This window comes from Dermacentor albipictus, chromosome 1 (genome assembly GCF_038994185.2).
Source record: "Dermacentor albipictus isolate Rhodes 1998 colony chromosome 1, USDA_Dalb.pri_finalv2, whole genome shotgun sequence".
Taxonomy (NCBI): domain Eukaryota; kingdom Metazoa; phylum Arthropoda; class Arachnida; order Ixodida; family Ixodidae; genus Dermacentor; species Dermacentor albipictus.
Window position 1 is genome coordinate 501,220,409 of NC_091821.1, and position 27,058 is coordinate 501,247,466.

The 27,058-nt window shown below is 47.0% G+C and overlaps 1 protein-coding gene across 3 annotated transcripts in view; it reads right to left on the reverse strand.

Moving 5' to 3' along the window:
* Positions 1 to 24,386, reverse strand: part of LOC135909358 (uncharacterized) — a 258,447-nt gene extending 234,061 nt beyond the window's left edge. For all 3 annotated transcript variants that reach the window (XM_070532577.1, XM_065441307.1, XM_065441306.2), the window contains exon 1: positions 24,210 to 24,386. In XM_070532577.1, coding sequence (XP_070388678.1) covers positions 24,210 to 24,359 — 150 coding nt within the window. In that variant the 5' untranslated portion in view covers positions 24,360 to 24,386. The remainder of the gene's footprint in view (positions 1 to 24,209) is intronic.
* Between the last annotated feature and the right edge of the window lie 2,672 nt (positions 24,387 to 27,058).

The window sequence follows — 27,058 nt, forward strand, 5'->3', positions numbered from 1 at the left end:
CTTTAAACTTTCGTTTTCAACTCGCTTCGGCGCTTCCGAAGTAGCCGACGCAGCCGCTGTGTCCAGGTGATCCCTCGTGGCACGTCACAGCTACGGTGGCGCCAGATTTCCAGTGGTGGAGCTCTCCCCCAACAAGCGCCTACGATTTTTCCGAAGAGCAGTGAGCCGACCCGCATCTAAACACCCTTGCTGAGTATTTGCAAGACCGACTTTGTCCCGAGGGTGTTGAGGCGTGGATTCACTTCATTTTCGCTACAGAACCGCGTCCCCGTAAAGAACTTCTCCCGAGTCCGCGCAAACTGCTTTCTCGTTGTTCTCGCGGCACTGCGGCCAAAGATCCTGGGCGGTATTTTGTAAGAGTCCACCCAGTGGACTGTCCATTTCGGCCGCTACTGATTGGATGCAGCTATAAGAGCGAGGAGGAGACGAACTGCCCTGGCCAATCAGGAACTGCCGAAATGGACAGTCCACTAGGTGTACTCTTACTGAATACCATCCCTGCACGCCCTGCATGTTGATCAGACAGCCAACCCCTCATGTTTTCCCGAATGCAGAATGCAGGAGAAGTACTACAAGCCGCGCCCCAACGCCGGCGTCACTGTTACAAGGCATGCAGAGCCTGCCAGCAACACAAGACACCAACAAGGCCAGCGGGATTGCTACAGCCGCTTGAGCCTCCTTTCCAACCGTTTCAGGAGATAGGAGTTGGCTTGTTGGGGCCATTTCGGACGTCGACATCTTGAAACAAGTGGATCGTCGTGGCGACCGACTACCTTACCCGCTACGCCGAAACGAAAGCCCTGCCCAAAGGTAGTGCAGCGGAAGTAGCAAAATTTTTCCTCGAGAACATCCTGCTTCGACATGGTGCGCCAGAAGTCCTCATTACCGACAGGGGAACAGCTTTTACAGCTGAGCTCACTCCAGCCATCCTATGGTACAACCAGACAAGTCACATGAGGAAAAACACCCTGGTATTCGCAGACAAATAGCCTAACGGAAGGCCTGAACAAGACGCTCGCCTACATGTTAGTCATACACGTCGATATCGAACACAAGACGTTGGATGCAGTCCTTCAGTAGGTACCCTTCGCTTACAACATGGCAATGAAAGGAACAACGCAGATATTGCGGTAGAAGCTGGTTTACGGAAGAAGCCCGACAACGACTCTGCGCTATGCTGGTACACGTTACCAACGAAGAAAATCTCGACTACGACGCCTATGTTCCACGCGTCGAAGAATCCGACAGCTCGCCCGCATGCGCGTCAAGAGCCAACAAAAGGCCGACAGCCAGCACTACAATCTTCGACGACGCTCCGCGGAGTACCAGACTGGCCAACGTTTGGGTTTAGACGCCAATACGACGATGAGGGCTTAGCGAGAAACATTTGCGACGCTACGTCGGACCCTACCAAGTCATACGACATACTTGCGCACTGGATTTTGAAGTTGTGCCAGAGGCATTACGCAATCAAAGCGCAATGCCGTCAAAGTGACGGCCTGAAGTAGTCAATGATGCGCGCTTTAAGCCTTTTTACCAGCGCTAACTCTGGGACTTTGTATCTTTGTTATTAACGCGAAAGCCTTAAGTGGCTGATGGATCGAAAAATTGACCATCCGGCGTTACAGCACCAAAATTGGTGTTAGTGGCATTCAGGACTTTGGTGTGAATTAAGGCGAAGGCAATTAGGACACAGTTAAGATATGTAATTAAGACACGCGAACCCACGATCTTTCTGGGAGGCGGACCGTCAACCTTGTGTTGAAATCAAGCCCGGAACCGTTGGTGTTAATTAAGGCGAAGTTAATTAGGTCACACTTAATTAAGATCGATTGAATTGAGGCCCTCGGACCCACGATCTTTGGTGGGAGTCATACCTTCGACCTTTGGAGGGAGTCGAACCGGCGGCCGGTGTTACTTAGGGCGAAGTTAATTAAGGCGCCCTTAACGTCGAGTCAATTAAGGAAATCGAACCCATGGTCTTTGGTGGGACTCGAACCATCGACCTTTGGTGGGAGTATTTCACTAAGGCACAGTTAAATTAGACTGAACTAGGCCTGGTACTCCAACGCACGACCTTTGGTAAGAAAACAAGCAATGGGAAGTAACAACGCACTCGAATGAGAATGTCAATTTAATGGATATCTCCTGAGCGCAGACTTTCGCCTTCAGCTTCTTTAGCGCATGCTAAAGCGACTGTGAACTTCTTTCTTTCGCACCTGTACTTTAGCTTTTTGCTCTCCTGTTTGTATTATCGCGGGACCATGCTTTCTCGGAGGGGGTCGTGGACACATGTACTTATCCATTTCTCGGAGACTGCATTTCATCGGCTCGCAACTTATCGTTCTATCTGTTTGATGTGATAGTTCTGCGAAAACTCGCAAGGTGGAAAGCAGTCATTCATAAAGGGAAAATCAGACATCCACCTGGCCGTAGCAATTGCTACAAATGTAGCAATTGCTAGGGTGCCCGATCTGCATAAAATAATATAAGTTCACTTTTCACGAGGTGACTTTCTGTTCTACCTGTTGCGTACGTTCTCGCCGAATCTTGCATAATCAGATTGTACACCGTAAACGAAAATAAACCCACCTGAGAGTTTTTAACAGATGATATGCCCTGAAGCATCCCATCCTCGAATATTTACTCCGATGTATGGGAGCAATACAGCGCCAATCCCTCGCTTCATTTCGCTGGCTAGCTGTGGGAGGATTATAGGCGACATGAGGTGATTTTATTCCGCTTCAAAACCTTGTTCTCCTGTGAAACTGCGACAGGGAGTTTTAGAAAACTCCCCTCCGCCGAAACAGATTGGTCACGTGACACTTCCCATGAGGCTGTGCGCCGCGCCAGCGACCGGGCACGTTCGGCGGAGCCGGCAGTGCTCATGGCTGACGGTTTGTTTACATCTGTGAAGTGTCGTTCCGGGACAGCTTTTCGTCAATTTGTTTCCCGCATTTCCTTCCAGGAAGTGTTATAGGCGTGCCTGAAGCTCACTGTATCTCAGCTTCAAGTGCGTTAGCTGTGATTACTTTGCTGGCAGCGATGAATGCAAGAGCAACGTTCTCAAGTGCGGAAAAAGGCTTAGGCATACCTCGTCGCTGCTCACTAACTCGTGATGTCGGGTCAGGTTCTGACTGTGTCTTCGTGCTGCGTGACCGTGGCTTGTGTTCTTCAGTACGTGAAATGGGACTTGTATGTCCTTGTGAATGCATGCTGACAACGGCCGGTGTAATGTTCGAAATGACCGCGTAGCAATGGCAACAGCAGCGACTGTTCGAGCGACGACGTCCGTGCTATAGTCGCACATGAATGGCATGCTCCAAGTTCGTTGCGGCGCTGTGTGGCCAGGGAGAAAGACCGGAATGCAAGCAACTGTTTTTATGTATCTGTGTACGGATATCCTCGCCAATGAAAAACGGTAAGGCATGCGTATTGTAAATAAAGCTTCTTACTGAGCGATGTTAATCAAATTGTTATCGCGCATTTCGGTTTTGATCACGTCGTTGCTTCAGAGATTGCACTAACATTATGCTCTATCCCAGACACTGATTTAGAAACACGCCTGCTGGCTCCGCGTTTGAGGATTCTCTCGACAGATCAGTGATGTAGCTCCTTTTCACAACCGAGAGAAATCGCTTGGACGCTGAGCAGTGCGGTCTAGAAAATGTATGACTGGGCACATTTTGGTGTTACGTCGGCTGCTGTAGGTCACGCTCACATTTAATAAATTCTTGCTACGCTACCACTATTTTGCACAAAGTAAATTTGGCCATGAAGCACGCGCACTCACATTTTTGATGGTTGCTGTAACGAGCGCCCTACTTTTTCGTCGCGAACGCCGGTGGTGTGCGAAGTCGCTTCAGCACTCAGAATGGCATGCTAATTGTAAAAATTTACGCCATGACCTATTTTTCTGACTATTTTGAATTAACACATTGTGTTGGTTAAAGACTTCTGTTAATTTCAAAGAGGCAGATCTCGTATGACCGAGCATGTGAGTCGTAATTATGAAAACATCAAAGAGGCAGATCTCGTATGACCGAGCATGTGAGTCGTAATTATGAAAACAGCACAGCTGCTCACTAGGCGGTTTGAGGCACACAGTATAATGGCTATATATACCGGCAGCGTTGCTTCTTCTACGTCGCGTGTGTGTTGGATGTGGACGCGTCTTGGCTACCGAAGTGGAAGGACGTGCGTTTCATGTGCTCCCAAGGAGCGGTGGCTGGGGCTAACAGCGGCCACGGTGACAGGATCGACGGAACGGATACCGAGGGATACGAAGTGGTTTTGCCTACTCTGCCATCAGGTCGTAGTGTTTTGAATACTTTTTTCGCATGTGGATGTCCGGTCGAGGCCTTACCGAGTCGAACATTTCCGGGACACGTTGGTGCGTCTTGGTTTGCTACCTGAAGTGGTAGCGTTGGCGGCATATCAGATGAGCCACGTATGGGCTGTGACTTTCAAGAGCATGGAAGGGATGAAGAAAGCTTTGGCATGCGGCGAAATGAGGGTGAATGGCCAATGTTGTTTGGTTATTGATCGAGCCAACCAGGACGTGCGTCTTAAGCTTCACTGGCTTCTTTTCCATGTGGCCGACGATGATGTGCGTGTAGTGCTTGCTCCGTTCGGAAAGGTGACCGACGTCTCGAAGGAAAAGTGCATGTTCAAGGGATCCAAGACAAAGAGTTGACGACACGCCTCGTGCGCCTCAAGCTCCATAACGGCATTAAGGTTGATGATCTTCCACACCAGCTTCGCGTAGCCGGTGACATGGCCCTTCTAGTCGCGCCTGGAAGAGCGCCACTGTGCCTGCGGTGTCACAGTGAGGGCCATATCAGACGAGAATGCCGAGTTCCTCGCTGCACACACTGCCGTCGTTTTGTACACGAAGAATCTCAGTGCGTAAAGACGTACGCAAATGTTGCGGGGCCGGTTGGAGGAGAAGACACTATGGAACTCGTCATGGACGAGGCTGACGCTGAAGAAGCCGCAATCGAAGCAACGTTGAAGCTTTAGGAACTTGATGCGGCAACGTTAGCCCCGCCCGACATGCCCCAAGAAGCAAGGGTTAACAAGGAAAACCGAAAGCTGACCGACGCAGCTGGTGACGCCACCAGCGTCGTGAAAGTGCAGGATGCCTCAACGCCGTCGAAGTCTCCTGAGGAGCCAGCAGTCATGGAAGTAAGCGAGGGAACAAGCGGAGCCTCAGTCTCCAAGCGCGGCCACGACGCTACGCTGCACGAGCATGAGACCCCGGCTGCAAGGATCTCGGAAGGACCGCCGCCAAAAGCGGCGATCATTCGGCGGTCAACGGATCAACGCTGAGACCGCGTCCCAACATACCTCCGGACCGGAGGGCGGCGGAGACGCCGTCGACGTAGCCGCGAGAGCGTGTGCTTCGCGGCGTCTCTTCTAGGCCACCTAGTGATCAAGCCAAACTCAAGGGACGATGGAACGCCATGACAGGGACATCAACTGTGCCTTCCTAAGGCTGCCATGGCAGCTACGGAAGGTTTGTGCAAAATGCGAAGGCAGCTTTGGCCCCAGACTCATGAGGAGGGTACCATGCGGTTCGTTTGTTCTTCATAAAACATAAAAATGGCTCAAAACGCTGCACTTCGTTTTGCTACTATAAATGTCCGCGGTCTTTGTGCCAGAAAGCGGCAATACCAGCTTAGCCGGCTTTTCTTAGAAACAGATGTTGATATAGCAGCGGTGCAGGAGACAAAGATAGAAAGTGAGGAACAGACGGATTGCATGGTGCTGCAGCTTCGCTATAGATACAATGTTTGTGTATCACATGTTGGGACTTCCGCGGGGTGCGCTATCTTCATTAGAAACAACCTGGGAATCAGAGAAGAAGGGGTTTTTTCTTGTGAAAGTGGAATACTGGTTTTTGTGGATTTTTGGTTTGTGGACGTAGGTTGGCGCGTGATATGTGTCTACGCCCCAAACACTGAAAGGGAGCGTGTGCCTTTCTTTGAGAGAGTAAATCAGCACTTACAGTGTGACAGGAAAGTCGTATTGCTAGGAGATTTTAATTTTGTTTGTTTCGCGGCCGATCGAACGAAAAACCTTCAAGTGCGTGACAAAAGTGCTTTACTTTTAAACACACTAGTGCAAGAATGTAATCTGGATGACGTCGGTTATTTCCTGTGTACTACCGGCGTGCCGTCATTCACACATTTTCAAGGGCAAAGTCACGCAAGGCTAGATAGAGGGTATGTCGCACTGGAGCTTCTTCCGATGTGCGGCAGCTATAGTGTGAAGCACATCTCGTTCAGCAATCACAGCCTTGTAATCTTTAGTGTAGGTACCGAAGAAAGAAAATCGAGATTTAACTGGAAGTTGTGAAAGTTTAAGGAAGGGCTGTTAATGAACGAATCCTTTTGTGAAAGCGTGAAAGAAAAGTTAGATAACTTGATCGAGGCCGAAGATGGTAACGTGTTAGAATTATGGGAGAACTTTAAACAAGGAGTCAAGATCAGTGCTATAGAAGAAGTAACTAAAGAGAAATTTATTAAAAGGAAAAAAGAAAATGAAATGCAACGTGAGCTTGATTTTTTGTACACCATGGAAAGCGAGAGACCTGAGCCGAACAAAAGAAATGAAAGAACTGAAAAGCCAGCTTGAGCTTATCGAAGAAGAGAAGTTCAAAGGAGCAGTTATAAGGGCATGAGCTGAAAGGGTTTGGCTAGGTGAGACACCGACTAAACGAGCCTTATCTGACGAAAAGGCATATGCGAGGCGAAATGAAATCAGAATGATTCAATACGAGAACGAGATCACGAGCCAGCCTCAAAAAATTGAAGAGGCGTTTCTTGATTATTATAGGAAATTATTTGGGACTGTTAAAGACGTCACAGAAGAATACAAGACGGACTTTTGTCAAACATGCCGCAATTGGAGGAAATTAAAAGGCGTCTGGAGTGGCCTCTGAGCATCACCGAAGTGGAAGGAGCCATAGATGATTTAGTTGTAGGCAAGTCCCCGGGACCTGATGGACTGGGAGCGGCCTTTTATAAAGCCTTCAAAAGGGATGTCAGTGAGATCCTGTTATGGTTGTTTAAGGAGGCCTATGCGCAAAAACAGCTTCCTCCTCCATTTTTTTCGGACATCGCACGTAGTTCTGATACCAAAATCAGAGGACCCAGAAAAATTGTTAGCTGTCGACGCTTACCGGCCGATATCACTAATGAATGTAGACTATTAGATGTTTACAAGAGTGCTCCGAAAGCGATTACAGGGAGTCGTGACAGGAATAGTAGGGTCGCATCAAACATGCGGCATTAAAGGAAGGTCTATCTACACAAACATTCATATTGCCAGAAGCATTTTAGAATACTGCAATGACCTAGATGAACACTGTGCCATGTTACAGTTAGATATGCAGAAGGCTTTCGACTGCGTGGTCAATAAAATTCTTTTCAGTATTCCAGAACACATAAAGGTACGGGATTTGATCTTAGATGGGGTAAAGATGTGCTATCAAGACTGTACCGCCCGTCTCATTATAAACAAGTAGGTTACCAAAAGCTTTAGCGTCCGGTCATCTGTGCGCCAGGGGTGTGGTTTGTCGCCTCTTTTATTCGCAGCTTACCTAGAACCGTTTTGTAGGAAAATCAAGAACGACAATAGAATATCGGGTTTCAGAGTGCAGTCCGCGGAAGTGAAAGTGCTGGCATACGCGGATGACACCGCGTTGTTTTGTCGGGATAAAGAAAGCATCGAAATCGCGGTCGCAGAGGCTTTATCATACCGCAGAATGATGGGCAGTGCTATCAACTTTGATAAATCCCTAGGGATATGGATCGGTAACTGGGGCGGCCATCCAAGTACGTTTGCAAATATCCGCTGGACAGTCACGCCGGCAAAGTACCTAGGGGTACCGCTTGAGCATTACCGTGACGCCGTTGATTACTGGAATGCTCTCCTTACTGGTCCTCTCCTATTTCTAATATATATTAACGACTTGCCTCAACACTTGTCTTGCCAAATCCGAATGTTCGCTGACGACTGTGTAATTTACCGATCAATTTCTAATCATTGTGACGCAGCAAAACTTCAGCATGATCTAGACCGTGTCCAGGAATGGTGCGACCGCTGGCTAATGACCCTTAACCCGACTAAATGTAAACTTCTTTCCATTACTCGCCAAAAGCACCCCGTTACATTCCCGTACATAATTGCTAACGAACCTATACAAGCAATAACATCGTTCAAATACTTAGGCGTTACTTTGTCCAATGATCTCTCATGGCATGCACATACTACAAACATCATATCATCGGCAAATAGAACTCTCGGTTTTCTGAAACGTCACCTTCGCAACGCTCCCCAACACGTCAAATTACTAGCCTATAAGTCACTTATCCGTTCAAAACTAGAGTATGTGTCACCCATATGGTCCCCACATCAAGCATGCCTCGTAGATGACCTTGAAGCGGTCCAAAATCGTGCCGCCAGATTCATTCACTCATCTTATTCTCACAAAATCAGTGTTACCGCCCTCAAAGCGGAATCTGGGCTGCAAGCTTTTCCCTCCGCCGACGCATAGCAACACTTTGTCTATTTTATAAGCTTTACCATTCATCACTTAACAGTGCCCCTTACATAACACCACCCGCATACATATCTCCTCGCACTGGTCACCAACTGCAAGTTTCCCGTACACGTACAAGAACTGTTAATTTTTCAGCATCTTTTTTTCCTCGTGCAGCCAAAGACTGGAACAGCCTTCCTCGCAATATCGTCGTTTTCACCTGTCCATCATCCTTTTCTACCAATGTGACTGAGTACCTGTTGTCACAAATTTGAGTGTTATATTTTTATGTACACCCGCCCCTTATGTAATACCCCCTTGTGGGGTCTTTAACGTAAATAAATGAAATGAAAAAAAAATGAAAAAAGAATGCCGAAACTGAAAGGGTTCGTGAATGTACACCTAAATGGGGAGGCCGCAATTTCTCTGTTTGCTCGTGCGACAGCGTGCAACCTGTTTGTCGTTGCCAAAATTTCTTACGTGCTCCAAGCGTTGTGCATGTCAAGGGCTAACATAGAACGTTTACACAGAGTACTCGCATTGTTTGTATGGGGTTCAAGCGGGGAGCGCACCAGTCGCACCAATCTCTTTCGTTCGGTAAAAATGGAGGATCAGGTCTGGCACATTTGTTCATTAGGCAGATTGTGTCGAGGTGTGTTTACTTACAGGACCAAAATGACCCATTTTTATTAACTATGCTTTAAACAAGGCTGAGCGAAGCTATACCTGAATTTATTGTATCGTCACATCGGTGCAGTCAAGGCAGAGCGCGTAGTTTCATAAAAGAGGTAGTCTTGGCTTTTCAGCTGTTAAAGGTTCGGTTTTCCATGGAATGCTTAAGTAGGGTACCACGAAAGCGCTTATATAAGGACCTGGTAGACACAATGTTGCCGGTGCCATTGTGTCGCTCGATGTTCTGCATTGGACCTGAAAAGGACGTACTAAAAAGAGTAAAACGAATGCCAGTACGCCCGTCGGTAAAGTCCTTCTTTTTCCAGCTCCACACCAATACTTTACCTGTGAAACCGTGGCTAGATGAAAAAGGACTTTCCGTGCCTTGGAGCGTCAACTGTTTACTATGCCGGAAACCCGAAACAGTAGGACACATTTTTCTTGACTGCTGGAATGCTGTGTTCCATTGGGACATCTTACAGACAACGCTAAAGAAGGACTTGCCGATTACACCATGTGGGATTCGTTTCTTGCCTACTCTAAATGAAGGCAAAGTACCCTATGACATGTTCATGCTGGTGTCCTTACATAGTTTAAGGAAAACTAGAATGGCCGTGAGACATGCCGAAATAAACGCCCGGCCTGTTAGAGAATACTTCATTGAAAGCATTTGTCATATTAAGCAAATGTATAATTTGCAAAAAGAAAAACCAACATCGCTCAGTGTGATGACTGAGCTAGCGAATTTCAAGCGTTTTTGGCCCTGTGACCGCCAACCAATGGCTGAGATTTTGTCGTGACTGTTGTGTATTGTTAGAATGTCTTGTTTTGTATGTTGCCATGTCGGTAATAAAGAAAAAAAAAGTGTGTGTTGGATGTCTTTCAGAGTTCTGCATTGGCGTTTCTCAAATGTTTATGTATGTCGTGATTTATACGCGTTCATTGACTTGTTTCGTTGAATTTGACGTGGTCTTGTGTGTATCTTTCGAAATTTGAACAGCAGCCTCTGCATACAGAAATCTTCACGCAAACTAACACGATACCTTTTTTTATACTCCTGTCACACCTCGAAAAAGTTCCGTCCAGTGCAAAGTAAAGAAATGAAAAATAGACACAAAAACAACCCCCACACTCTAAGAAAAGTTTACACCCTTTGAATCTTATCTTGCCACACAACGATAAACGTCATCTGTATTGTCCGCATTTCCTTTCTTTAACGCTGCTAGCCCGGTAATTCCTAGTAACGAATGGCATGCGCGTTATCAGCATGACATAGCACTGCCGACAGGAAAGTAGCGGGCGCGGCGTTTTCAAGAAAGGAAACGCAAGCAAGGCAGATGGCGATTGTTGTGTTGCAGATTTACACCTGAAAGGGTGCAAACTTTTCTTAGAGTGAATGGGTCCACGCAGAAATTCCGCTCGCATGGAGTGAAAATTCTGCTCCTATCATACGGAGCACAATAAACTCCCAACCGGGAGGTCACTACAGGAGAAGCAATATACTCCCACGTGGGAGTTCTTTCCGTTTACAGTGTATGCGCCACAGTAATTGTGCAGTAGTTTCTGAATGGCACGCAGGCATCAGCGATTACCCTCGAACGTTTGACGAGTCATGCACAAAAACGGACACGGATGAGCCTCTGATGACCTGATGACCTTTCGACGATTGTGCTCGCTGCTGTCCTTATGCCTCAAGTGTTACTTGCTTTGTGGGCTCTAGTTCGCCCAATAAAAAAATTTATTTCTTGATTCACAGTTTTCCTGTACTGCGTTCTTCCCCTGCAATATAACGTGGCAATATCATGAAACACACGGTGCATTTCCAGATGTGCTAGTGTGTTCCGGAATATTGTTTTGTTGGTTACTTTTATAGTACGTAAAGAGTGGTGTGTGCTTTTTCAAGCTAACCCGCGATATTCTTTGACAGTTCGCTCCTTCTAGATTAGATGAACATTGACCTGAATCATATCATGAACACGAAAAACACTTTTTCAGGAGGTGGTCTGTAAGATGACAGTAAAAACGGATGTGAAAAGTGAACTCATAACATTTTATGCAGATCGGGCACCTATATTTTTGGAACAGTGCTCTGCTTTCGATGCACTGATAGCATAAAGCGACGTGCGAGGCTATTTAGAGGTTCAATAGCCGTTGGCAATCCTCAAGCATTCCAAATACCATAGGAGAGTGAATGCTGTAGCGTGAAGCAGCACGAACTCCGCGAACCAAGAAGCTCACTTGAAATGCATAGTGTTCAGCAAACGCCACGTGATACTAGGGGCTCGTGGCCGCCAGCGCTTGTTGCGCCACCGGTGAGCACTCGTGATAGCGAGCTTGTGCGCTGTGGCACGCGCCGAGGGCGAGGGTATTGGAGACGCATGGGGACTCCGGCCGACAGTCGTACGGCCTGTGTTTCCCGGTGGCGACACCGGAGCGCTGAAAGCCGCAATTTCTGCACTGCGCTCGCGTGGCGGCAAAATTTTTTTTCCCCTCAATGCAAAACAGAAATTAAATAAAAGTGAGGGAAACCCGCACCGCCCAATGTATCGCGTGTTGGAAGCCAATCGAAATAACATGAAAAGAGGTAGAAAGCTCTCCAGGGACTTAAAGGGAAGCTGAAAGGTTTTCCACAAAAAAATGAGTGAACATCTGTACATAATGGTTTTCAACCCTCCGAATTCGAATATCGTATCGGAATTGAGCGAAAGAAAGCGCAAATATATTTTATTTCGACGAAAAGTGCAGCAGCGGACACGCCCAGCTCGCGCGTCTCGTTTCCGCCTGTGATTGGTCGGTGCGCCTCGTGACGTCAACTCTAGCAACCGACCGCTGCCGCTACACATGAAGCGCGGTGCCAGGTAGTTTGGTGCTGTTTTTCTGAGACGGTAATGGAAAATTTAGAGAGACTGCGTTTTTCTGAGGAGTTCGGCGTTACTCCCTACATGTACAAGCCGATTGCGAAGAGCCGACCTCTCGAAGAAGCAAACGATGCTGGTGCGAGCAGTGCTTTCGACGCGAACGAAAGCAAAGTCTTGGGATCTCCTCGTGTTGGAAATGCTCTTTGGTGAGTATGTTTTTTTTTTCAAAGCGATCTAGTGATCTCGCCGATCTTTCGCCGATCTAGCGAGCTCGTTTCCGGTCAAACAACTGTAGTGTTGTGTTCCTGCATGCCTCCTCGTGGAACGTAAGCGGGGATGCGATCGTCGGCATTTGTGCGCTGTCCAAAGCTGTCGGCAATCTACAAAGACGGTTTAAACGCGTGAAAAGCTTCCCGGTTCATGCACTACGTGTAGTGACCTTCATCTGTTGACTACCACTCACGTTGACTACCACTCACGTTGATTACCATTCACGTTGACTACCACGCACGTTGACTACCACTCTACATACACGCAGACGCACCAACAAAAGAACGCAGGGTCGATCGAAGCAGATTACGATGGCACGCACGCAGAAACAAGCGCGGTCAGGCACGGTCGCGGATGCTGCGAAGGAACGAAACAGGGTTGAGGTCACAACACCGCGGTTTCCGGTCTCCGCTCCGTTCGCTCACTCAACGGGAGGCGGAGCTACAGCGCAATTTCAACCGACGATTACGTCGCTCCTAATTGAAAAAAAAAACAAATTTTACCTACATGGTTTATAAGGTTCCCGCATCCGTATATGAGCGTCTTATTGAATTTGACAGACTCTTCAGCTTCCCTTTAAGTAAAAAAGCCAATGAAGTAAGAAAGCCAAGCCTCAAAGGGCTGGTGAAGACTTCTGCTGCATCATGCCACTAGCCCGGCTTTACGCGCTGTGGTATCAGCGCGACGGGGCCCCAGCCCACACATGCAGTCGAGCACGAGCACGGCTTGATGTTACCTTCCCAGGGGAAGGGATAGGGAGAAAGAGGCCTTTCCTGTGGCCGGCAAGTTGACCCGGCCTCGACGCTCTTGAGATTTTATATTAAGGATCACGCATACACGACGGCATTGACTCCAGGAGCCATGCAGGAGAAGGTAACTGAAGTCTGCCACAGAATTTCACTGACGGTGCTCAAGGTAGCGACAGCAAGCCTTTAAGAAGATCCCCTTGTTGTATCGCTGCAGAAGGTGACCTTTTCGAGCACTTGCTGGCAAAGTGCATGAAAAATAAAGGCAAATTCAGTGAAAGATAGCGTCTGGCCATTTAAGATACTCTTATTCTATCATTTTCAGCCTTCTGAAAAGTGAGTTTTTTGTTATTTAGAGATGTTCAATTTTTTTACAGCTATGCGAAGTGACGGACTTGTTGCTTCCGGAAGCAGAAATGATAACAGCTGCGTTTACTTATCGCTATAACGAACTGTCGCGAGGGGAGCACATCGCTGCCGTAAATGAGTCAGCCAACGACTACGGCGCTGCCCTGTCACCTTTTAAGCGTCAGCGCGCCTATGGCTGTTTGCGGACGGAACGTTTGGGAGCAATGCAATCACGACGCGTAAGCGGGCTTGTCACGTGGTGTTTCGTATTTCGCGGGCATCATAAGTAAGCTGAAGTACACTAATACTTGATGGATAGAAAGACGGAAACTATTTATTCGGACGTTTTGCAAACCACTCTACAACTTGCGACTTAGAAGTTTTCCCTAGCTTCGTTATTTCAGAAGTTGGTTAATTAATCTTGAACCAAAATATAAATTAAGAAAAAATACAAAAAATATCGTGACACGCTACAACAAAACCAAGCAACATGCATGTGGTCGCGTCGCCTTAGAGTGCATCGGCATATTTTTAAACTCTGGCTAAAGTTAGCTGAGACACCCTGTGTACAGTGACTTTTGCTTGGATACGTAGTTTTATTGGAGACTTATACGTATATTTCGATACCTTGTTGCGAGGTTTAGTGGATACATGCAGCGCATTTTGTTTTCAGCGACACTTTTGCCCTTGTACGAAGCTTTATCTTCGCATTTGTGAATTCCATTGTATCTTCGCATTGCTAATGTATATTTTGCAGAACTCCTGTTTCTATATTTGATCTCTCTTGCGACTATAATTTCGGTGCAATTGCAATACACGTCTGGTAACAGCTGCTCCTGCATAATACACTGAAACGATGGACAGCGTCATTGGGATTTTTCCCTGGCCGTTGCGTATGTACGAAACGTAAAGAAGCTTATTCATTGACAAAGTGTCACAAAATATTGGTCCTCAACTGGTTCATTTCACAGCCTTTACATTTATCATATCATCGACATGCACTGCTTTGCTTATTTCGAACTAATATAGTTCTAAAGTTCGTGTGATATTTTCTTTACCTATTAAATAGATAAAGAACGTGGAAACATTTATATCAGTTAATGGCAAAGTTTTTGGAACATACGAATATATTCTCTAACGAAAAAATACATATTTTACTTGTCTTGACAGTGCGTAACTCCCAAGAATTTGTTTGCAGCATCTTTGGCAATGCAGTTATTAATCATGTTTTTGATCCCTCGACCAATTCTGTAAGGAGCAGGCCGAGCTCTAACGTGAACTCCGCCCCCCCCCCCCTAATGAACTTTCTGGCTGCGCCACTGGTCAGGTAGTAGGCATGAAGGAAAAAAGTGTTTATTGGCTTAGTTACATGGCTGCAGTTACGGAAGCCAACTCTATGCAGGAGCAAGTCAAACGTCCGAGATCACAACAGGACTTACTGAACGAAAGTTTCCGCTTTTAATACCATCGTCTTCCCTAGGCGAGCCGACTAGGAAATCTGAAGACTGTCTAGCAGCAAATCACAATCGTCGAATCCGTTGCGACACTCCACCCATGCTATCTCAACGCTCTACAGTAACACCACCTCCGAAGCCAGATCGCATGGAATATGTGGCAGGATAACAACCAGCGAATCCAAGGTCGCCGTCGTTGTTCGGTAAGGTTTGATGTTGGCCCCTTCTCATCATTATGTCCGGCTGCCAGAGAGTGGTAGGGGTAGTGGGTTTCAGTCGACCCATCAAGAGTCGGTGTCCAAGCTTCGTTGACGTTTGGATAGGCCCGGATAAATGGGTGGGGATTAGCCTCGGGGCAAATTCCTGATAAATTGTGAATCCATAGTCGCCCTCGCTGTTCGGCAGCATTTGATGTTGGCTCCCTCATCATTTGATCAGGCTCTCATGTAGCGGTGGGAGTAGAAGCGTTTTATGGACCCGTCGACAGTTGGTGTTATGCATGTATATAAAAAGATATATAAGATATATAATATAAAAGTTATGCAGATCCCACGCACTTTGGGAATCGATGTAAATCGATTCTCAAACATCGATGTAAATCGTAAATGTAAATCGTAAATCGTACATCGATGTAAATCGATGCAAACATCGATGTAAATTAAATTTACATCGATGTACATCGATGTAAATCGATTAATCGATGTAAATCGATGCACTTTGGGAATCGATGTAAATCGATTCCCAAACATCGATGTAAATCGTAAATGTAAATCGTAAATCGTACATCGATGTAAATCGATGTAAACATCGATGTAAATTTACATCGATGTACATCGATGTAAATCGATGTAAAGCTTTTTGTACTGTTTGCTTTGACTGATAATAATTAGCGGTGATGTTGACGGCGAATGTTTAATTTATGCAACGCTTTGTCCAACACAAGAGCGGTGACTAGACGTTAAACGTTAGCTTGCGTGCACCACTGCTGTTTGTCTGCGTAGTACACAAAACACAAAGGGAGAGGTGTTTGCTTGAGGCGTTGTGGCGTGCCATAATTCATAACCTCTGAGAGGGTTGAGCATTTACATTGCCTCACATGGCACTTCACACAATGGGAGAAGCATTAAACTTGAAGTGGATTGTGTGACTGTATGTGCGAAAACCATAATCGCATTATGAGACAGGCAGTAGTGGCGCACTCCGGATTAATTTTGGCACCGTGGTGTTCGTTGTGTGACGTGTCCCTGAATCAAAGTGCGCGAGCGTTTTTTATTTCGCTCCCGTCGAAATGCGGCTGCTTCGTGCAAATCCGCGACCATGAGCAATGCAATAACCGCAAAGCTATCGCGGCGGTCACAGAAGTGCTGATTTGATGTGCGACCGCTTCACTTATATCGCCTAGACCCTGAGAGGCACCTTGATGAATGTGGATCTGCTTATGCACGCCCCGCGTAAGTTGTTTGCTAGACATGTTTCCATGGTTTTATTTTTCAGAAATAGCAGAAACGCACCATACCCTACCTTGAACGTACGTTTATCCACCATTTACTTGCCTTTTCACATCACCTGTTTAGTGTACCCCCCCCCCCCCGCCGTGTATCTGTACGGGAACTGCGAGCGAATAGGGGCAAGGCTGTTTTGCGACTCGTTTCTTGACTGCGGCGGTTTTACCCATTCTGTGCTTACTCTGCTCCTCCTATCTTCCTTTCTATCAGCGTCCCTCTGGACTTGCAGGTTGGTCGGTTGCAGGTAAGCGCTTGCGGGGGATCACGGATTATTACAGCTGTCAAGAGGTTAATGTGGTGACGACCCGCGGGAGCTCCAAAGGGTACAAGCAGTGCACGTTGGACGCGGTGCGGTCCAAACCAGTTCCTCGCGTCTCTTCTTCTCGGCCACGCTCTTTCTATAGACCTCGGTACGTCGTTTCATCCAAGACGCCAGCGCTCGTTTTCCCCTGGTGGAAGATGTCACCTCCCACGGGTGTGCGTTTGTCGCGCTCGCGCTTAGCTCGCGCTGCGTGCGAAACGTCTCTTGTTTTCGATGGCGCCTCTTCGGAAGACTGGAACTTAATATTATTTTGTTAACGGCCACAACAGCAACGTAAACGCGAAAGGTTGATACCTCAAGTCAAATTTAATGATTAGTATGAAAATGGTACGAAAATGGCAGATGACAGTCAAGGATTACCGCGGGGCGCCGAACAAAGTAAGTAAACAACTGACAAATGAAGATATCTCATTCAGTGATCGCTCGTGAGTATATTATATTTTTTACATGTAATCCACAAGGATTTCATGATTACTGGGAATATGACCTCTTTCGATCTTCAAATAAAAACTTTCAGTTGTTGAACCAGCGCTTGCGCTGTCTTCTTTCTCGTGTTTCGTTTGTGTGTGCGCTGCCCACGAATGGAAACAACTTCTGTTGTATGCGCTGGCAGTGGCCGAAGTTCAGACGTGCCGAGAAATTGAATATGTGCAGGGTGCATTGAACATGACCGGAGTTCATTCTTGTATCACCACTGCACCGATCGATGGAGTAACTGGAAGTTACACGCCGGTGTCTTGGTCGCGCCGGCATTGCTGAAGCAGAAATGCTTTCTAATGCTTTCAGCTTCCGTCTCTAGACCACTGTTAATCATTACCAGACTATTTACGCTGCTGCCTCTGTTCTATGTTGTAGGGCATGTGCTAGTTAAAGTTGTGTGCGCATGCCGTATTTGTGCTTTGTAGTGATATATTTTGTATATTTCCGCACAGTGCCGATGGAAGTACATGGTCGCCAACAGAGACAACGCGAATTTGTAGCAGAAACTGCAAAATTGACTTTAGCGAACACGTATCATTTGTGCGGACAATTTTTCCGACTACGCATATGACGTCGTTTCCGATTAACTGCTGCGAATCACTTACGCGGCCAAGCAGACGCTGCCCTTTCTCCACATTGCAGCCACTAAAACAGTCGTCAACCGCACAGATCTTATTTAAGCCAGCTTGAAACGTGTACATCGTGCACACGTCCTTCGAATGAGACGTGCACGCAAAGATGCACACGCGTGCGGTACGAAACCTGCGCAAACGCGCGCATTGCAGCAGGCAACCAAGGTGGCGTGAAGGAGAGATCGGAGAGACGTACACCCAATGGTCTAAATTTTACCACGCGCATGGCGCTCGACGCCGGTGCGGCAGCACCGCTCCGCGGTACCATTGTTGTCTATACGTGCCATGAACCCTCCCCACCTCGACGTGGTGTGCCCCACAGCAGTGGCCACAGAAGCAGCAGCAGCAGTGAGAAGAAACTCGAAGGAAGGGGCAAAAAAGCTTCACTTCAAAAAGATTTGACAAGGTGACGACATGTGATGATGCAGTCATCCGGAAAAACATCATTCTCTTGCAGCCGTTCGACCTGGTAAACTCGAACTCAGCTTCGATGAGCACGATGGACGGAGTGCTTACGCACTTCTCTTTTTCTTTTGGTTATTGCCAGTGCTTCCCATATTTCTCGCTCCGAATGGATGGAAGTGAGCGACGTTTTTCCTGCCAACTGCGTCATCACATGTCGTCACCTTGTCATATCTGGCGAACCACCTTGTAGTTTAGCATTTCTATGCTAAATTTTGATCTCTCAAACTTTTCGGTTGTGTCTATGTCTGTTTGAGTGGGAACTACGCATTCTTTGGTGCTGAACTTATGCCTAATAACGTCTCTTATGTATCGCATGCATCATCTCCTTCGAAGATGTTACCGTGGGTATGCCTTTTACAGCCATTCGCGAATTTTACAGCGAAGCTGTTTACGGCTAGGATTCCGTGCATTTTTCTTGTCTATCAACAAATCTGTGTGAGAAAGAAAATCGCCCAGTTCCGCCCAAAAGGCGAAGCACCAATTGTGATAGAAAATTAGTAGATAGCGGTACGAAGTAAGAATAGTAGTTTTATCAGCCGTATAAGCTTGCGAAAATTTGCTTACTAACCAAATTAACAATGATAGAAGATAGAACTGAATTACAATGATGGAATTAACAATGGTAGAATAGATAGCTCAATGAGGACGTAGAAAGAAACAGACACACATGGACAGCACTGTCCTTGCGTGTCTGCCTCTTTCTATGTCTTTGTTCAGTCGCGCTTACCATTCAATCATGTATTCAAACGAACTAGCCCGTCAACGTGTTTTAAATAAATTAACCAGCACTGTGTCACGGGCGCACAGGTAGACTTGAACAGGGGCGCTATAACGTAAAACTATTCCAAACTTTACTATTCCAATTCTGCAATCAGCCCTCCCCGATTGGTCAAAAACGTTTTTGGACCACACCACCTAACCTGTATGTCACGCGACGTCACGAAAACCGTAATAGGCCCCCATCTGATACGACGTGTACAGACTGATTATGCATGATTTGATCCAACAAAAGAAAAATAGTTCTTTCTGATTCGACCCCTTTTCGCTATTATCCTTCGGCTATTGATCAAAAGGTTTAGGGCTGCACCCACTTCACCTGCCTGTCACGCGACGTCACAACACCGCAAAAACTCACCGCGTCAAAGTGACGTGAACGCGATAAAATTGCATTAATATGCCGAACAAAACTGGATTTTCTTCGGAATAACCGCAGGCTGCCCCGTTCCGAAAGGATCAAAAGATGGCTGCCGCCGATATCTCAGGCACTGCGACTCGCATTTGCCGGAGAGCATGGGTTTAATTACGTACAACAAAATGGTTTGCGCGGCCGTGTAACACTTTCGAGCACTTTCGGCACGTTTACGACCTCGTTCTGCCAACTCTTCTTTGCTAAGGATCCGTTTCAGCGTCATTCTTAAGCTTCCGTTGCATGCCGCCGCGATTTTCAACAAGCCACCGCAAGCGAAGTAAGGAAAAACGGACCAACTGCAGACACCGGCAACACCCTCTTGATCCGGTTATCGATTTTCAGTGCAGTGGCTCGGCCCGATCGAAACCCTCACCACTTGAGCGTGCGCCTCGCCTCTTCTCAGCCAATTAGATAAGACAAGTCTCTCAGTGTGGGCAATGTTATTCGTTTTTCAAGCAAACAAAAGTGACCTCCTATGAATGAGGAGAGCGTTTGATTGGTCTGTCTAGACAACCCTTTGGAACACCGCCCGATGCTTGCGTCGGCAGTTACGTACAGTTGACGTCAGGAGATTGGAATAAAAACACATTGGAACAGTTTTACGTTATAGGGCCCCAGATCTCTCTCGATGACAGCGCAAACTGTCTGTGAAAACGACGCAGCCTCGATCCAATTGACCTCCGCGCATCTGTCGCTTCAACGCGAACGAAACGTCGAAAGCACAGCGCACACGAAGGTACCGGCAGTATGCGCTATCTGCAAGCATCGCAGATCGCTCTGAAGATTAGGTCCACGCGGGCGCGCACTTTCTCCGCGTCGCAGATTGCAAAGGCCTCTACTAGGGCGTCCGTGATTTGCATGGCCAACGCCGTAGTAGACGCCGCACTGTCTTTACTCGCACATCGAGACGCCCTGACAGCCGCCGGTGAACGCCCCTCCCCTCTCGCCTCACCCCCTTGCCCAACGCCACCTAGAAAAAAATGTGCCTTTGCATTGCCTCGCGCGCCACATGAGAGAGCACGCATCCGGGCCGCGTTCTTCGCTCGCGCACGCGAGAATGAACCGCGTTCGCCGGCTCCCGTCACACTCTTTCACGCATACGGAACCTCACGGTGACGGCGACGGTAGAAATGAGCCTGGAGTGTCCATATATTTGCTATGGCAATAAAAAAAACTATGATCAGCAATTGCTCGTGCCACTGCTCTCGCGTTCGTCGTCGTCATCTTCCCCAGTTGGCTCCACTGCCGCTCATCATGCCAGCGTTCCCGCACTGCCCCTCCCTCTGTGAAGGCACTGACCGCATTGGCCCGCTGCCAGTCGGTGCAGTGATGTCGGTCTCTAATTATTTTACTCAGTATATCGCGAAATAAAAACACGAATGTAACTCGTCGTCATCATCAGCAGCCTATTTTCTGTTCACTGTAGGACGAAGGCCTCTCCTTGCGATCTCCAATTAGCCCTGTCCTGCGCCAACCGCTTCCACTTTACGCTTGCGAATTTCTTAATTTCATCGCCTCGTCTAGTCTTCTGCCGTCCCCAACTGCGCTTCTCTTCTCTTGGTACCCATTCTGTAAACCTAATGGTCCAACAGTTATCTAACCTGCTCATTACATGACCTGCCCAGCTCCAATTCTTCCTCTTTATGCCAATTAGAATAGCGGCTATCCCTGTTTGCTCGCAGATCCACACCGCTCTCTTTCTGTCTCTTAACGTTATGCCTAACATTCTTCGTTGCATCGCTCTTTGCGCGCTCCTTAGCTTGTTTTCGACCTTCTTCGTCCGTCTCCAAGTTTCTGCCCCATATGTCAGCACCGGTAAATTGCAGTCATTGCACACCTTCCTTTTCAATGAGAACGGTAAGCTTCCAGTAAGGAGCTGACAATGTCTGCCGAATGCCCTCCAACCCTTTTTTATTCTTTTGTAAATTTCGTACTCATGATCAGGGTCCTCTTTGAGTAATTGACCTAGGTAAACGTACTCTTTCACAAACTAGAGACTAACTGGCGATGCTGAACTCTTGTTCCCTTGCCCGGCAATTGATCATTATCTTTGTCTTCTATATAATAATCTTCCAGCCCACTCTTATACTCTCTCTGTTAAGGTCTTCAATCATTTCTTGTAGCTCGTCCCCAGTGTTGCTAAACAGGACAATATCATCTGCAAATCGAAGGTTGCTGAGATATTCGCCGTGGATCCTTACTCCTAAGCCTTTCCTGTTTATTAGCTTGAATACTTCTTACAAGCACGCAGTGAATAGCATTGTAGAGATTGTTTCTCCTTGTCTGACCCCTTACATAATAGGTACCTACCTACGTTTCTTGTGTGGAATTAAAGTACAACGAATTCACACCGCGAATGAACGCGGATATGTATAAATAAATATAGGTGCGTACCTTTTGTCACGATGACCACCGTTCATGACAATAAACGTGTTCGTACCTTTGTACAAAATTCTGTGTCATCTCTTTGTCGTGCGCTATCTATAGCTTCGCTGGTCATTCCACTTCACAGAGTGGAATAGCTCATAATTTTTTTAGTTGGAGCTCGAAGTTCTCTTACAGGAATCCAGAATCTTCTCGGTGGGCCTTAGTCTCTTTTGCGAATGTTATGCACGCAACGCTATCTTGTGCATTCAGTGTTTTTCTGACAGAGTGGAGCACAGCGGCTCCCCTCGAGCGAAAAACTACGCTTCTCAAGAATTGTTGTGGAGTGCCAATGAGGCGCAGTGACCGTTTCTGTCGGAGACGGCGCTGCCATCAACTTTCATGAGCAGGGGTCTAGTGTAGAGTGGAGGAGCATTCTACGATGCGGTGGTCAGTATTGGTTTCAGGGGAGTTTTACTGTGATAGAGCGCTAACTTCAAGTTTTCTGACAGCAGATAGCCATGCAAGGATACATCAGTGTTCTGGCGCGGCTAGATGCTCTGCGATCAAGCTTTTTCAAACGGGCCCCTCGTTTAGCCGTATTTTTACGGTGGCTGGACTGGCTACACGAAGACCGGGTAGCCAAGGAGGCTGGTACCATTGCAGGGTGAAGTGCCACAACACCCGGGGCCTGCAGCCGCCTGTCAAATTCTACAGGTTCCCGTAAAACGGTATGAAAAGGGACGCAGGCAGGCATAAATGCCTTCCACGGCCTCGAGTAAGACAGAATGTAAGCGTTTGCCGTTTTCGTGAATGCTTGTTAATATTCGCGGTAGCGTTGTAGTTCCGCCTTGTAGCTAAGTTATCGGAGTTTGCTCGTGACTCTGAGAATGTCGCTGCAGCTCTACTTCTACGTGCTTTTAGGGACCAATTGACAACCAGCTGATCTGCGCGGCATCGCACATTGTACTTCCTCCTATTCGCCAAGGTGCGCGGGCTTTTTGGACATGTCTGTTGATGAGTAACATTTCCGTGGTAGATAGTTAAAAGTAGTTGACAGCCTTAGCGCAGGCACATGGTTAGGCACCCCATTTATTAAAACATTGCGGACGTACTGCGTGGCACCTTGCCTGCTTGAGCTGGGTTGCGAGAAAAGGGCAGTGGCGGTTTGCATTGTCTAAGGTTGTTTGGTTGCGTTCAGTTGTTCTTTATTACCGGTGCAACACGGGAACTTTCAATGACGACCAAGCCCAATCCGTATCAAATATCGCTGTCCCGTCCAACTTAACGGAGTGATCAGGTTGAGCTTACTCAGCACGATGATGCAGACGATAGCTTGCAATCACGAGCGACTGGATACACATCGATCGCGAAAACAAATTTTTATCGAAAGTGCCATTGTAGAAGTACCCGACCCTTTGAAGCCTCATGCAGTAGGGCGTCGTGACTCTCGTGCACCATGTTGTCTATGCCGAACCACTTAAAACTCAATTTTATATGAAGGTGACAGAACAAGTAGCTCTAAACGCAAGAGAGAGAGAGAAAAAAAATTATATGAACCATCGAGGTGGTTGCTCTTGAGGTCGAGTGGGTGGTGTGCTCATTCCAGGACTCCACTGACCATGGCTGCTCAACGTACTTGCTGGACGAGAGCTTCTTGTCCCACCAGGGTATCGCCGGTCAGCTGTACCTCCCCCCGCTCAAATGACGTGCTAGGCGTCTTTAAAATATAACTGTGGAAACATCTTGTGAAGAAAGCTAACACGTGTTCAGCTACCAAGAAGGCAGCAGAACCTACAAATAGGAATGAATGTTCGTTGTATCATAGGTCGCAGCATAAGATCCAAAACCGGAAAGGGTAATAGGCCAAAATCCATTGAAGTGGGGGAGAAGGCAGTGAGCCTTCTCGATTATCCATCGAAGCAGACGATGAGTAGACAAAAGCATGCAGATGAGCCATAAGTGGTGTCCAACTGCAAACCCCAGTAACAGCTGCCACAAAGTCGCAGGAACCAGTCTTGAAGGCTATGGCTTTGCTGTATGTACGCGCCGAATACAATCGCAGGCATGGAAAGACATCATGGACACCATGTTTGGACGTCACTTACTCTCGATGGCGTTCGCCGTCTAATTTGCCCACGAAGTTTGCTGCCTGTATTGCCCCCAAGATCACGTACACACGCGCACGTACGCGTGTGAACTAGGAGGCTATGGCCCTGTATAGTGCTACGGGAAACTAATACAACGGTGGAGTAATGACACACGCTCAAGCATGCACGTACACGCGGATCAGAACCCACAATACGAACAGGAGAGCAAGCACAGACAGCCTCGTACGGGACGAACAAGCACTCACCGTGGCCTGCTTGCTCTTGTGCTTCTGCGAGCGGCCCGAGCGACTCTTGTGCCTCTTGCCTTCGCGGGGCTTGGCGCCTTCGTCGGCGGTCCGCGCTTCCGCCAGCGGCTCAGCGGTCGGCTCTGCGCCGTGCGAAGGGCTGCCGTCCATGGCTGTGGAACTGTGCTGCTTCTTTCTTTTCTCGGTTCGCACGCGCAAAGAAGACGGTGACGACGTCAGAAGCTCCATTTCTTACAAGATATTTTCCCGTTTTTTGGAGCTTATCATTTACAGGCACTCATTTATTTATCACTTATGCTGTCAATTACCCTAGTAGGCAGGCACCATGCTGGAAAGAACTCAACATCAACAATTTGATAACCCACTAAAGCGGATAAACCTATGATTAGAAGGAACATGCAAAGCGAATTCGGGCTTTTTTAAATTAACTTTGCGCTTGAGCAACCATAAAAGGGACAGCGGCATGATGCAAATTAGAAAAAAACAAAGAAAGCAGAAAATATTGGCAAAAAAGAAAAGGAACAGGATGAATAAATTTTAATAGGGAAAAGATGTATCCGTGATGGAAGCGCTCGTTCCTTAGGCACTTGAACGCTAATCGTTCAAACAGCGTTGATCTGCGCTGGTCCTATTTACCGTAGAGTCACCAGTGCTCCTGTTGCCCCTGCGGTTTGGATGGGCGAGTGCTAGCTGGTCCGATTCAGCACTTTTCGGAGACTCTTGGTGTAGATTCGGCACTTTCTTCTCTGGGGCGAGATAACGGCCCTCGTTCTGCTTACAGATTTGTCCCAGCAACTGTGGCAAGTGCCATTCTTTAGGTGGGAGCTTGAGAAGTGCACAGACTGTGCAAAGCTAACCTGTGAACTGCGAGAGGATATTCAGCCCGCGAGGAGAGCAGGACTGAGACTTGGTAAACCGCCAGTAAATCTAATAAACGACCTAAAGGAAAACGAGACATAGCTGTGTTTTATTTGACTGAAACATAATTTTACACTGTATGTCCAAACAGTCTGCGCTGCTGCTCTTAGCGATGCGCCTATGATAATTGTTAATTAAAGAAAACTGAATGTCCCACGGATATTAGAGGTTATTGCAGCCGAATGAAGCGGCAATAATTATTTGGAAACGTGCAAGCAATGCCGACTTTTTCTCCAGTTACAGCGGTGCACAGCGTATGTGCTATTTCTGTACGAAATAATGAAGCTAAGCTTAAATTCTGTAACTTCACGGTAATACGAAGCTCATGGTTATATTGCGCTCAGTTTTACACAGACCATATTAAGGAAGGACAGGACGTGGACGGACGTAGCGCAAGCTACCAACTGTTTAATACTGTTAAGGAACGCGCTTATATACAAGGAGATATGGCGCGGGGGGAGATATAAAAGATATGACAAGTTCACGACATGTGATCATAGTTCGGGTCAGGCATACATCGTTCACGATGTATGCCTGACCCGAACTACGATCACATGTCGGTAACTTGTCATATCTTTTATACCCCCCCCCGCGCCATATCTCCTTGCATATAAGCGCGTTCTTTAACAGTACTAAACAGTTGGTAATTTGCGCTACGTCCGTCAACGTCCTGTCCCTCCTTAATATCGTCTGTGTAAAACTGAGCGCAAATAACCATGAACGCTCACCAACTAGCCCCCTTCATTGCTTTACTAAATACAAAGCTGTTGCTTTTCATTCGTATTGTTTTACTTGTTTCTTCTGCTTGTACCTCTCGTGTAGCCCGATTGGCGCATCCGTCGTACTGGGCAAGTGCCATAGTTTAGGGCATTCATCGTCGTCCTTACTCTGCTCAGTGAACTGGGAGCATGTACACATTGGGGCGTTGTGAAAGCAAATTGTCCGCTTTCATGTGAGTGCACAACTGGAGGAACGCGTGAATTCAGAAGAAGCCATGAGGGCCGTTATCGATATCAGCGATATCCAAGAAATGGAGGCTTTCTTAGATAACGCCTTAGGCTCTGGACGGTTACTCCGTACTGTCGGAAGGTGTTAGGGGTGCTTGGACACGTGGGTAAAAGAGATGAATTCATCTTCTGAGATGAACTGCGCTACAACCTTTTAGACGGGACACATATTTATATAGCGCGATGTATTTATGTGCGCACATGATAGACGCAAGCGGTAAAGTCTAAGTATGATGTAGTACATTTGTAATTCAAGTTGGAAAAGCACCAGTTCAAAAAGATAACACTGAAAATTTGGCCTAATGTGGTGATCAGGTCTTCCGAATTTGCTGATGCTGTGCATCGCGGTTGTTGATTTTTCTTAATTATCAATATCCTCATGCGATGCCTTGCAACCAACATTGCATTTTATTTCTTGAAATATTAACTCGGAAGCTATTATGTAAATAAATCATCTCAGATTTATATGCATGCGGATCTGTTAGGTTGTGGTTGATTCATGTCTTGGTCGGCAGTTTTTAAGAAATTTGGTGCTACTTCAATAACGATGGTTAGGTTGTCAGAGACAACAAAAATCATCCATTAAATTCGTTTCGGATGCACCGAAATTTCATAAAAGCTTCCCATGCGGCATCAACACAGCAAGCCATGCCACGATGTTACATTCCTCTCGGTGTTTAGGCAATAAATGGAATGTTTAAGACAACAAACTTGGGAAGATGGTTATTTTCACCACGTATACAATGAAATGTTGCTTTCAGCATATAATCGGTGGAGTTAAAAACAAATAATAAAGGCAAGAGACTTTCATGTTCTTATTATAATAGTCGATAATAAAACATATTTTAAAAGCGATTACCCCCCTCACCTAAATTTGGGCCTTGGAAGAAGAGTTAGTGGTAATCGCGCAGGATGGTACAAAGG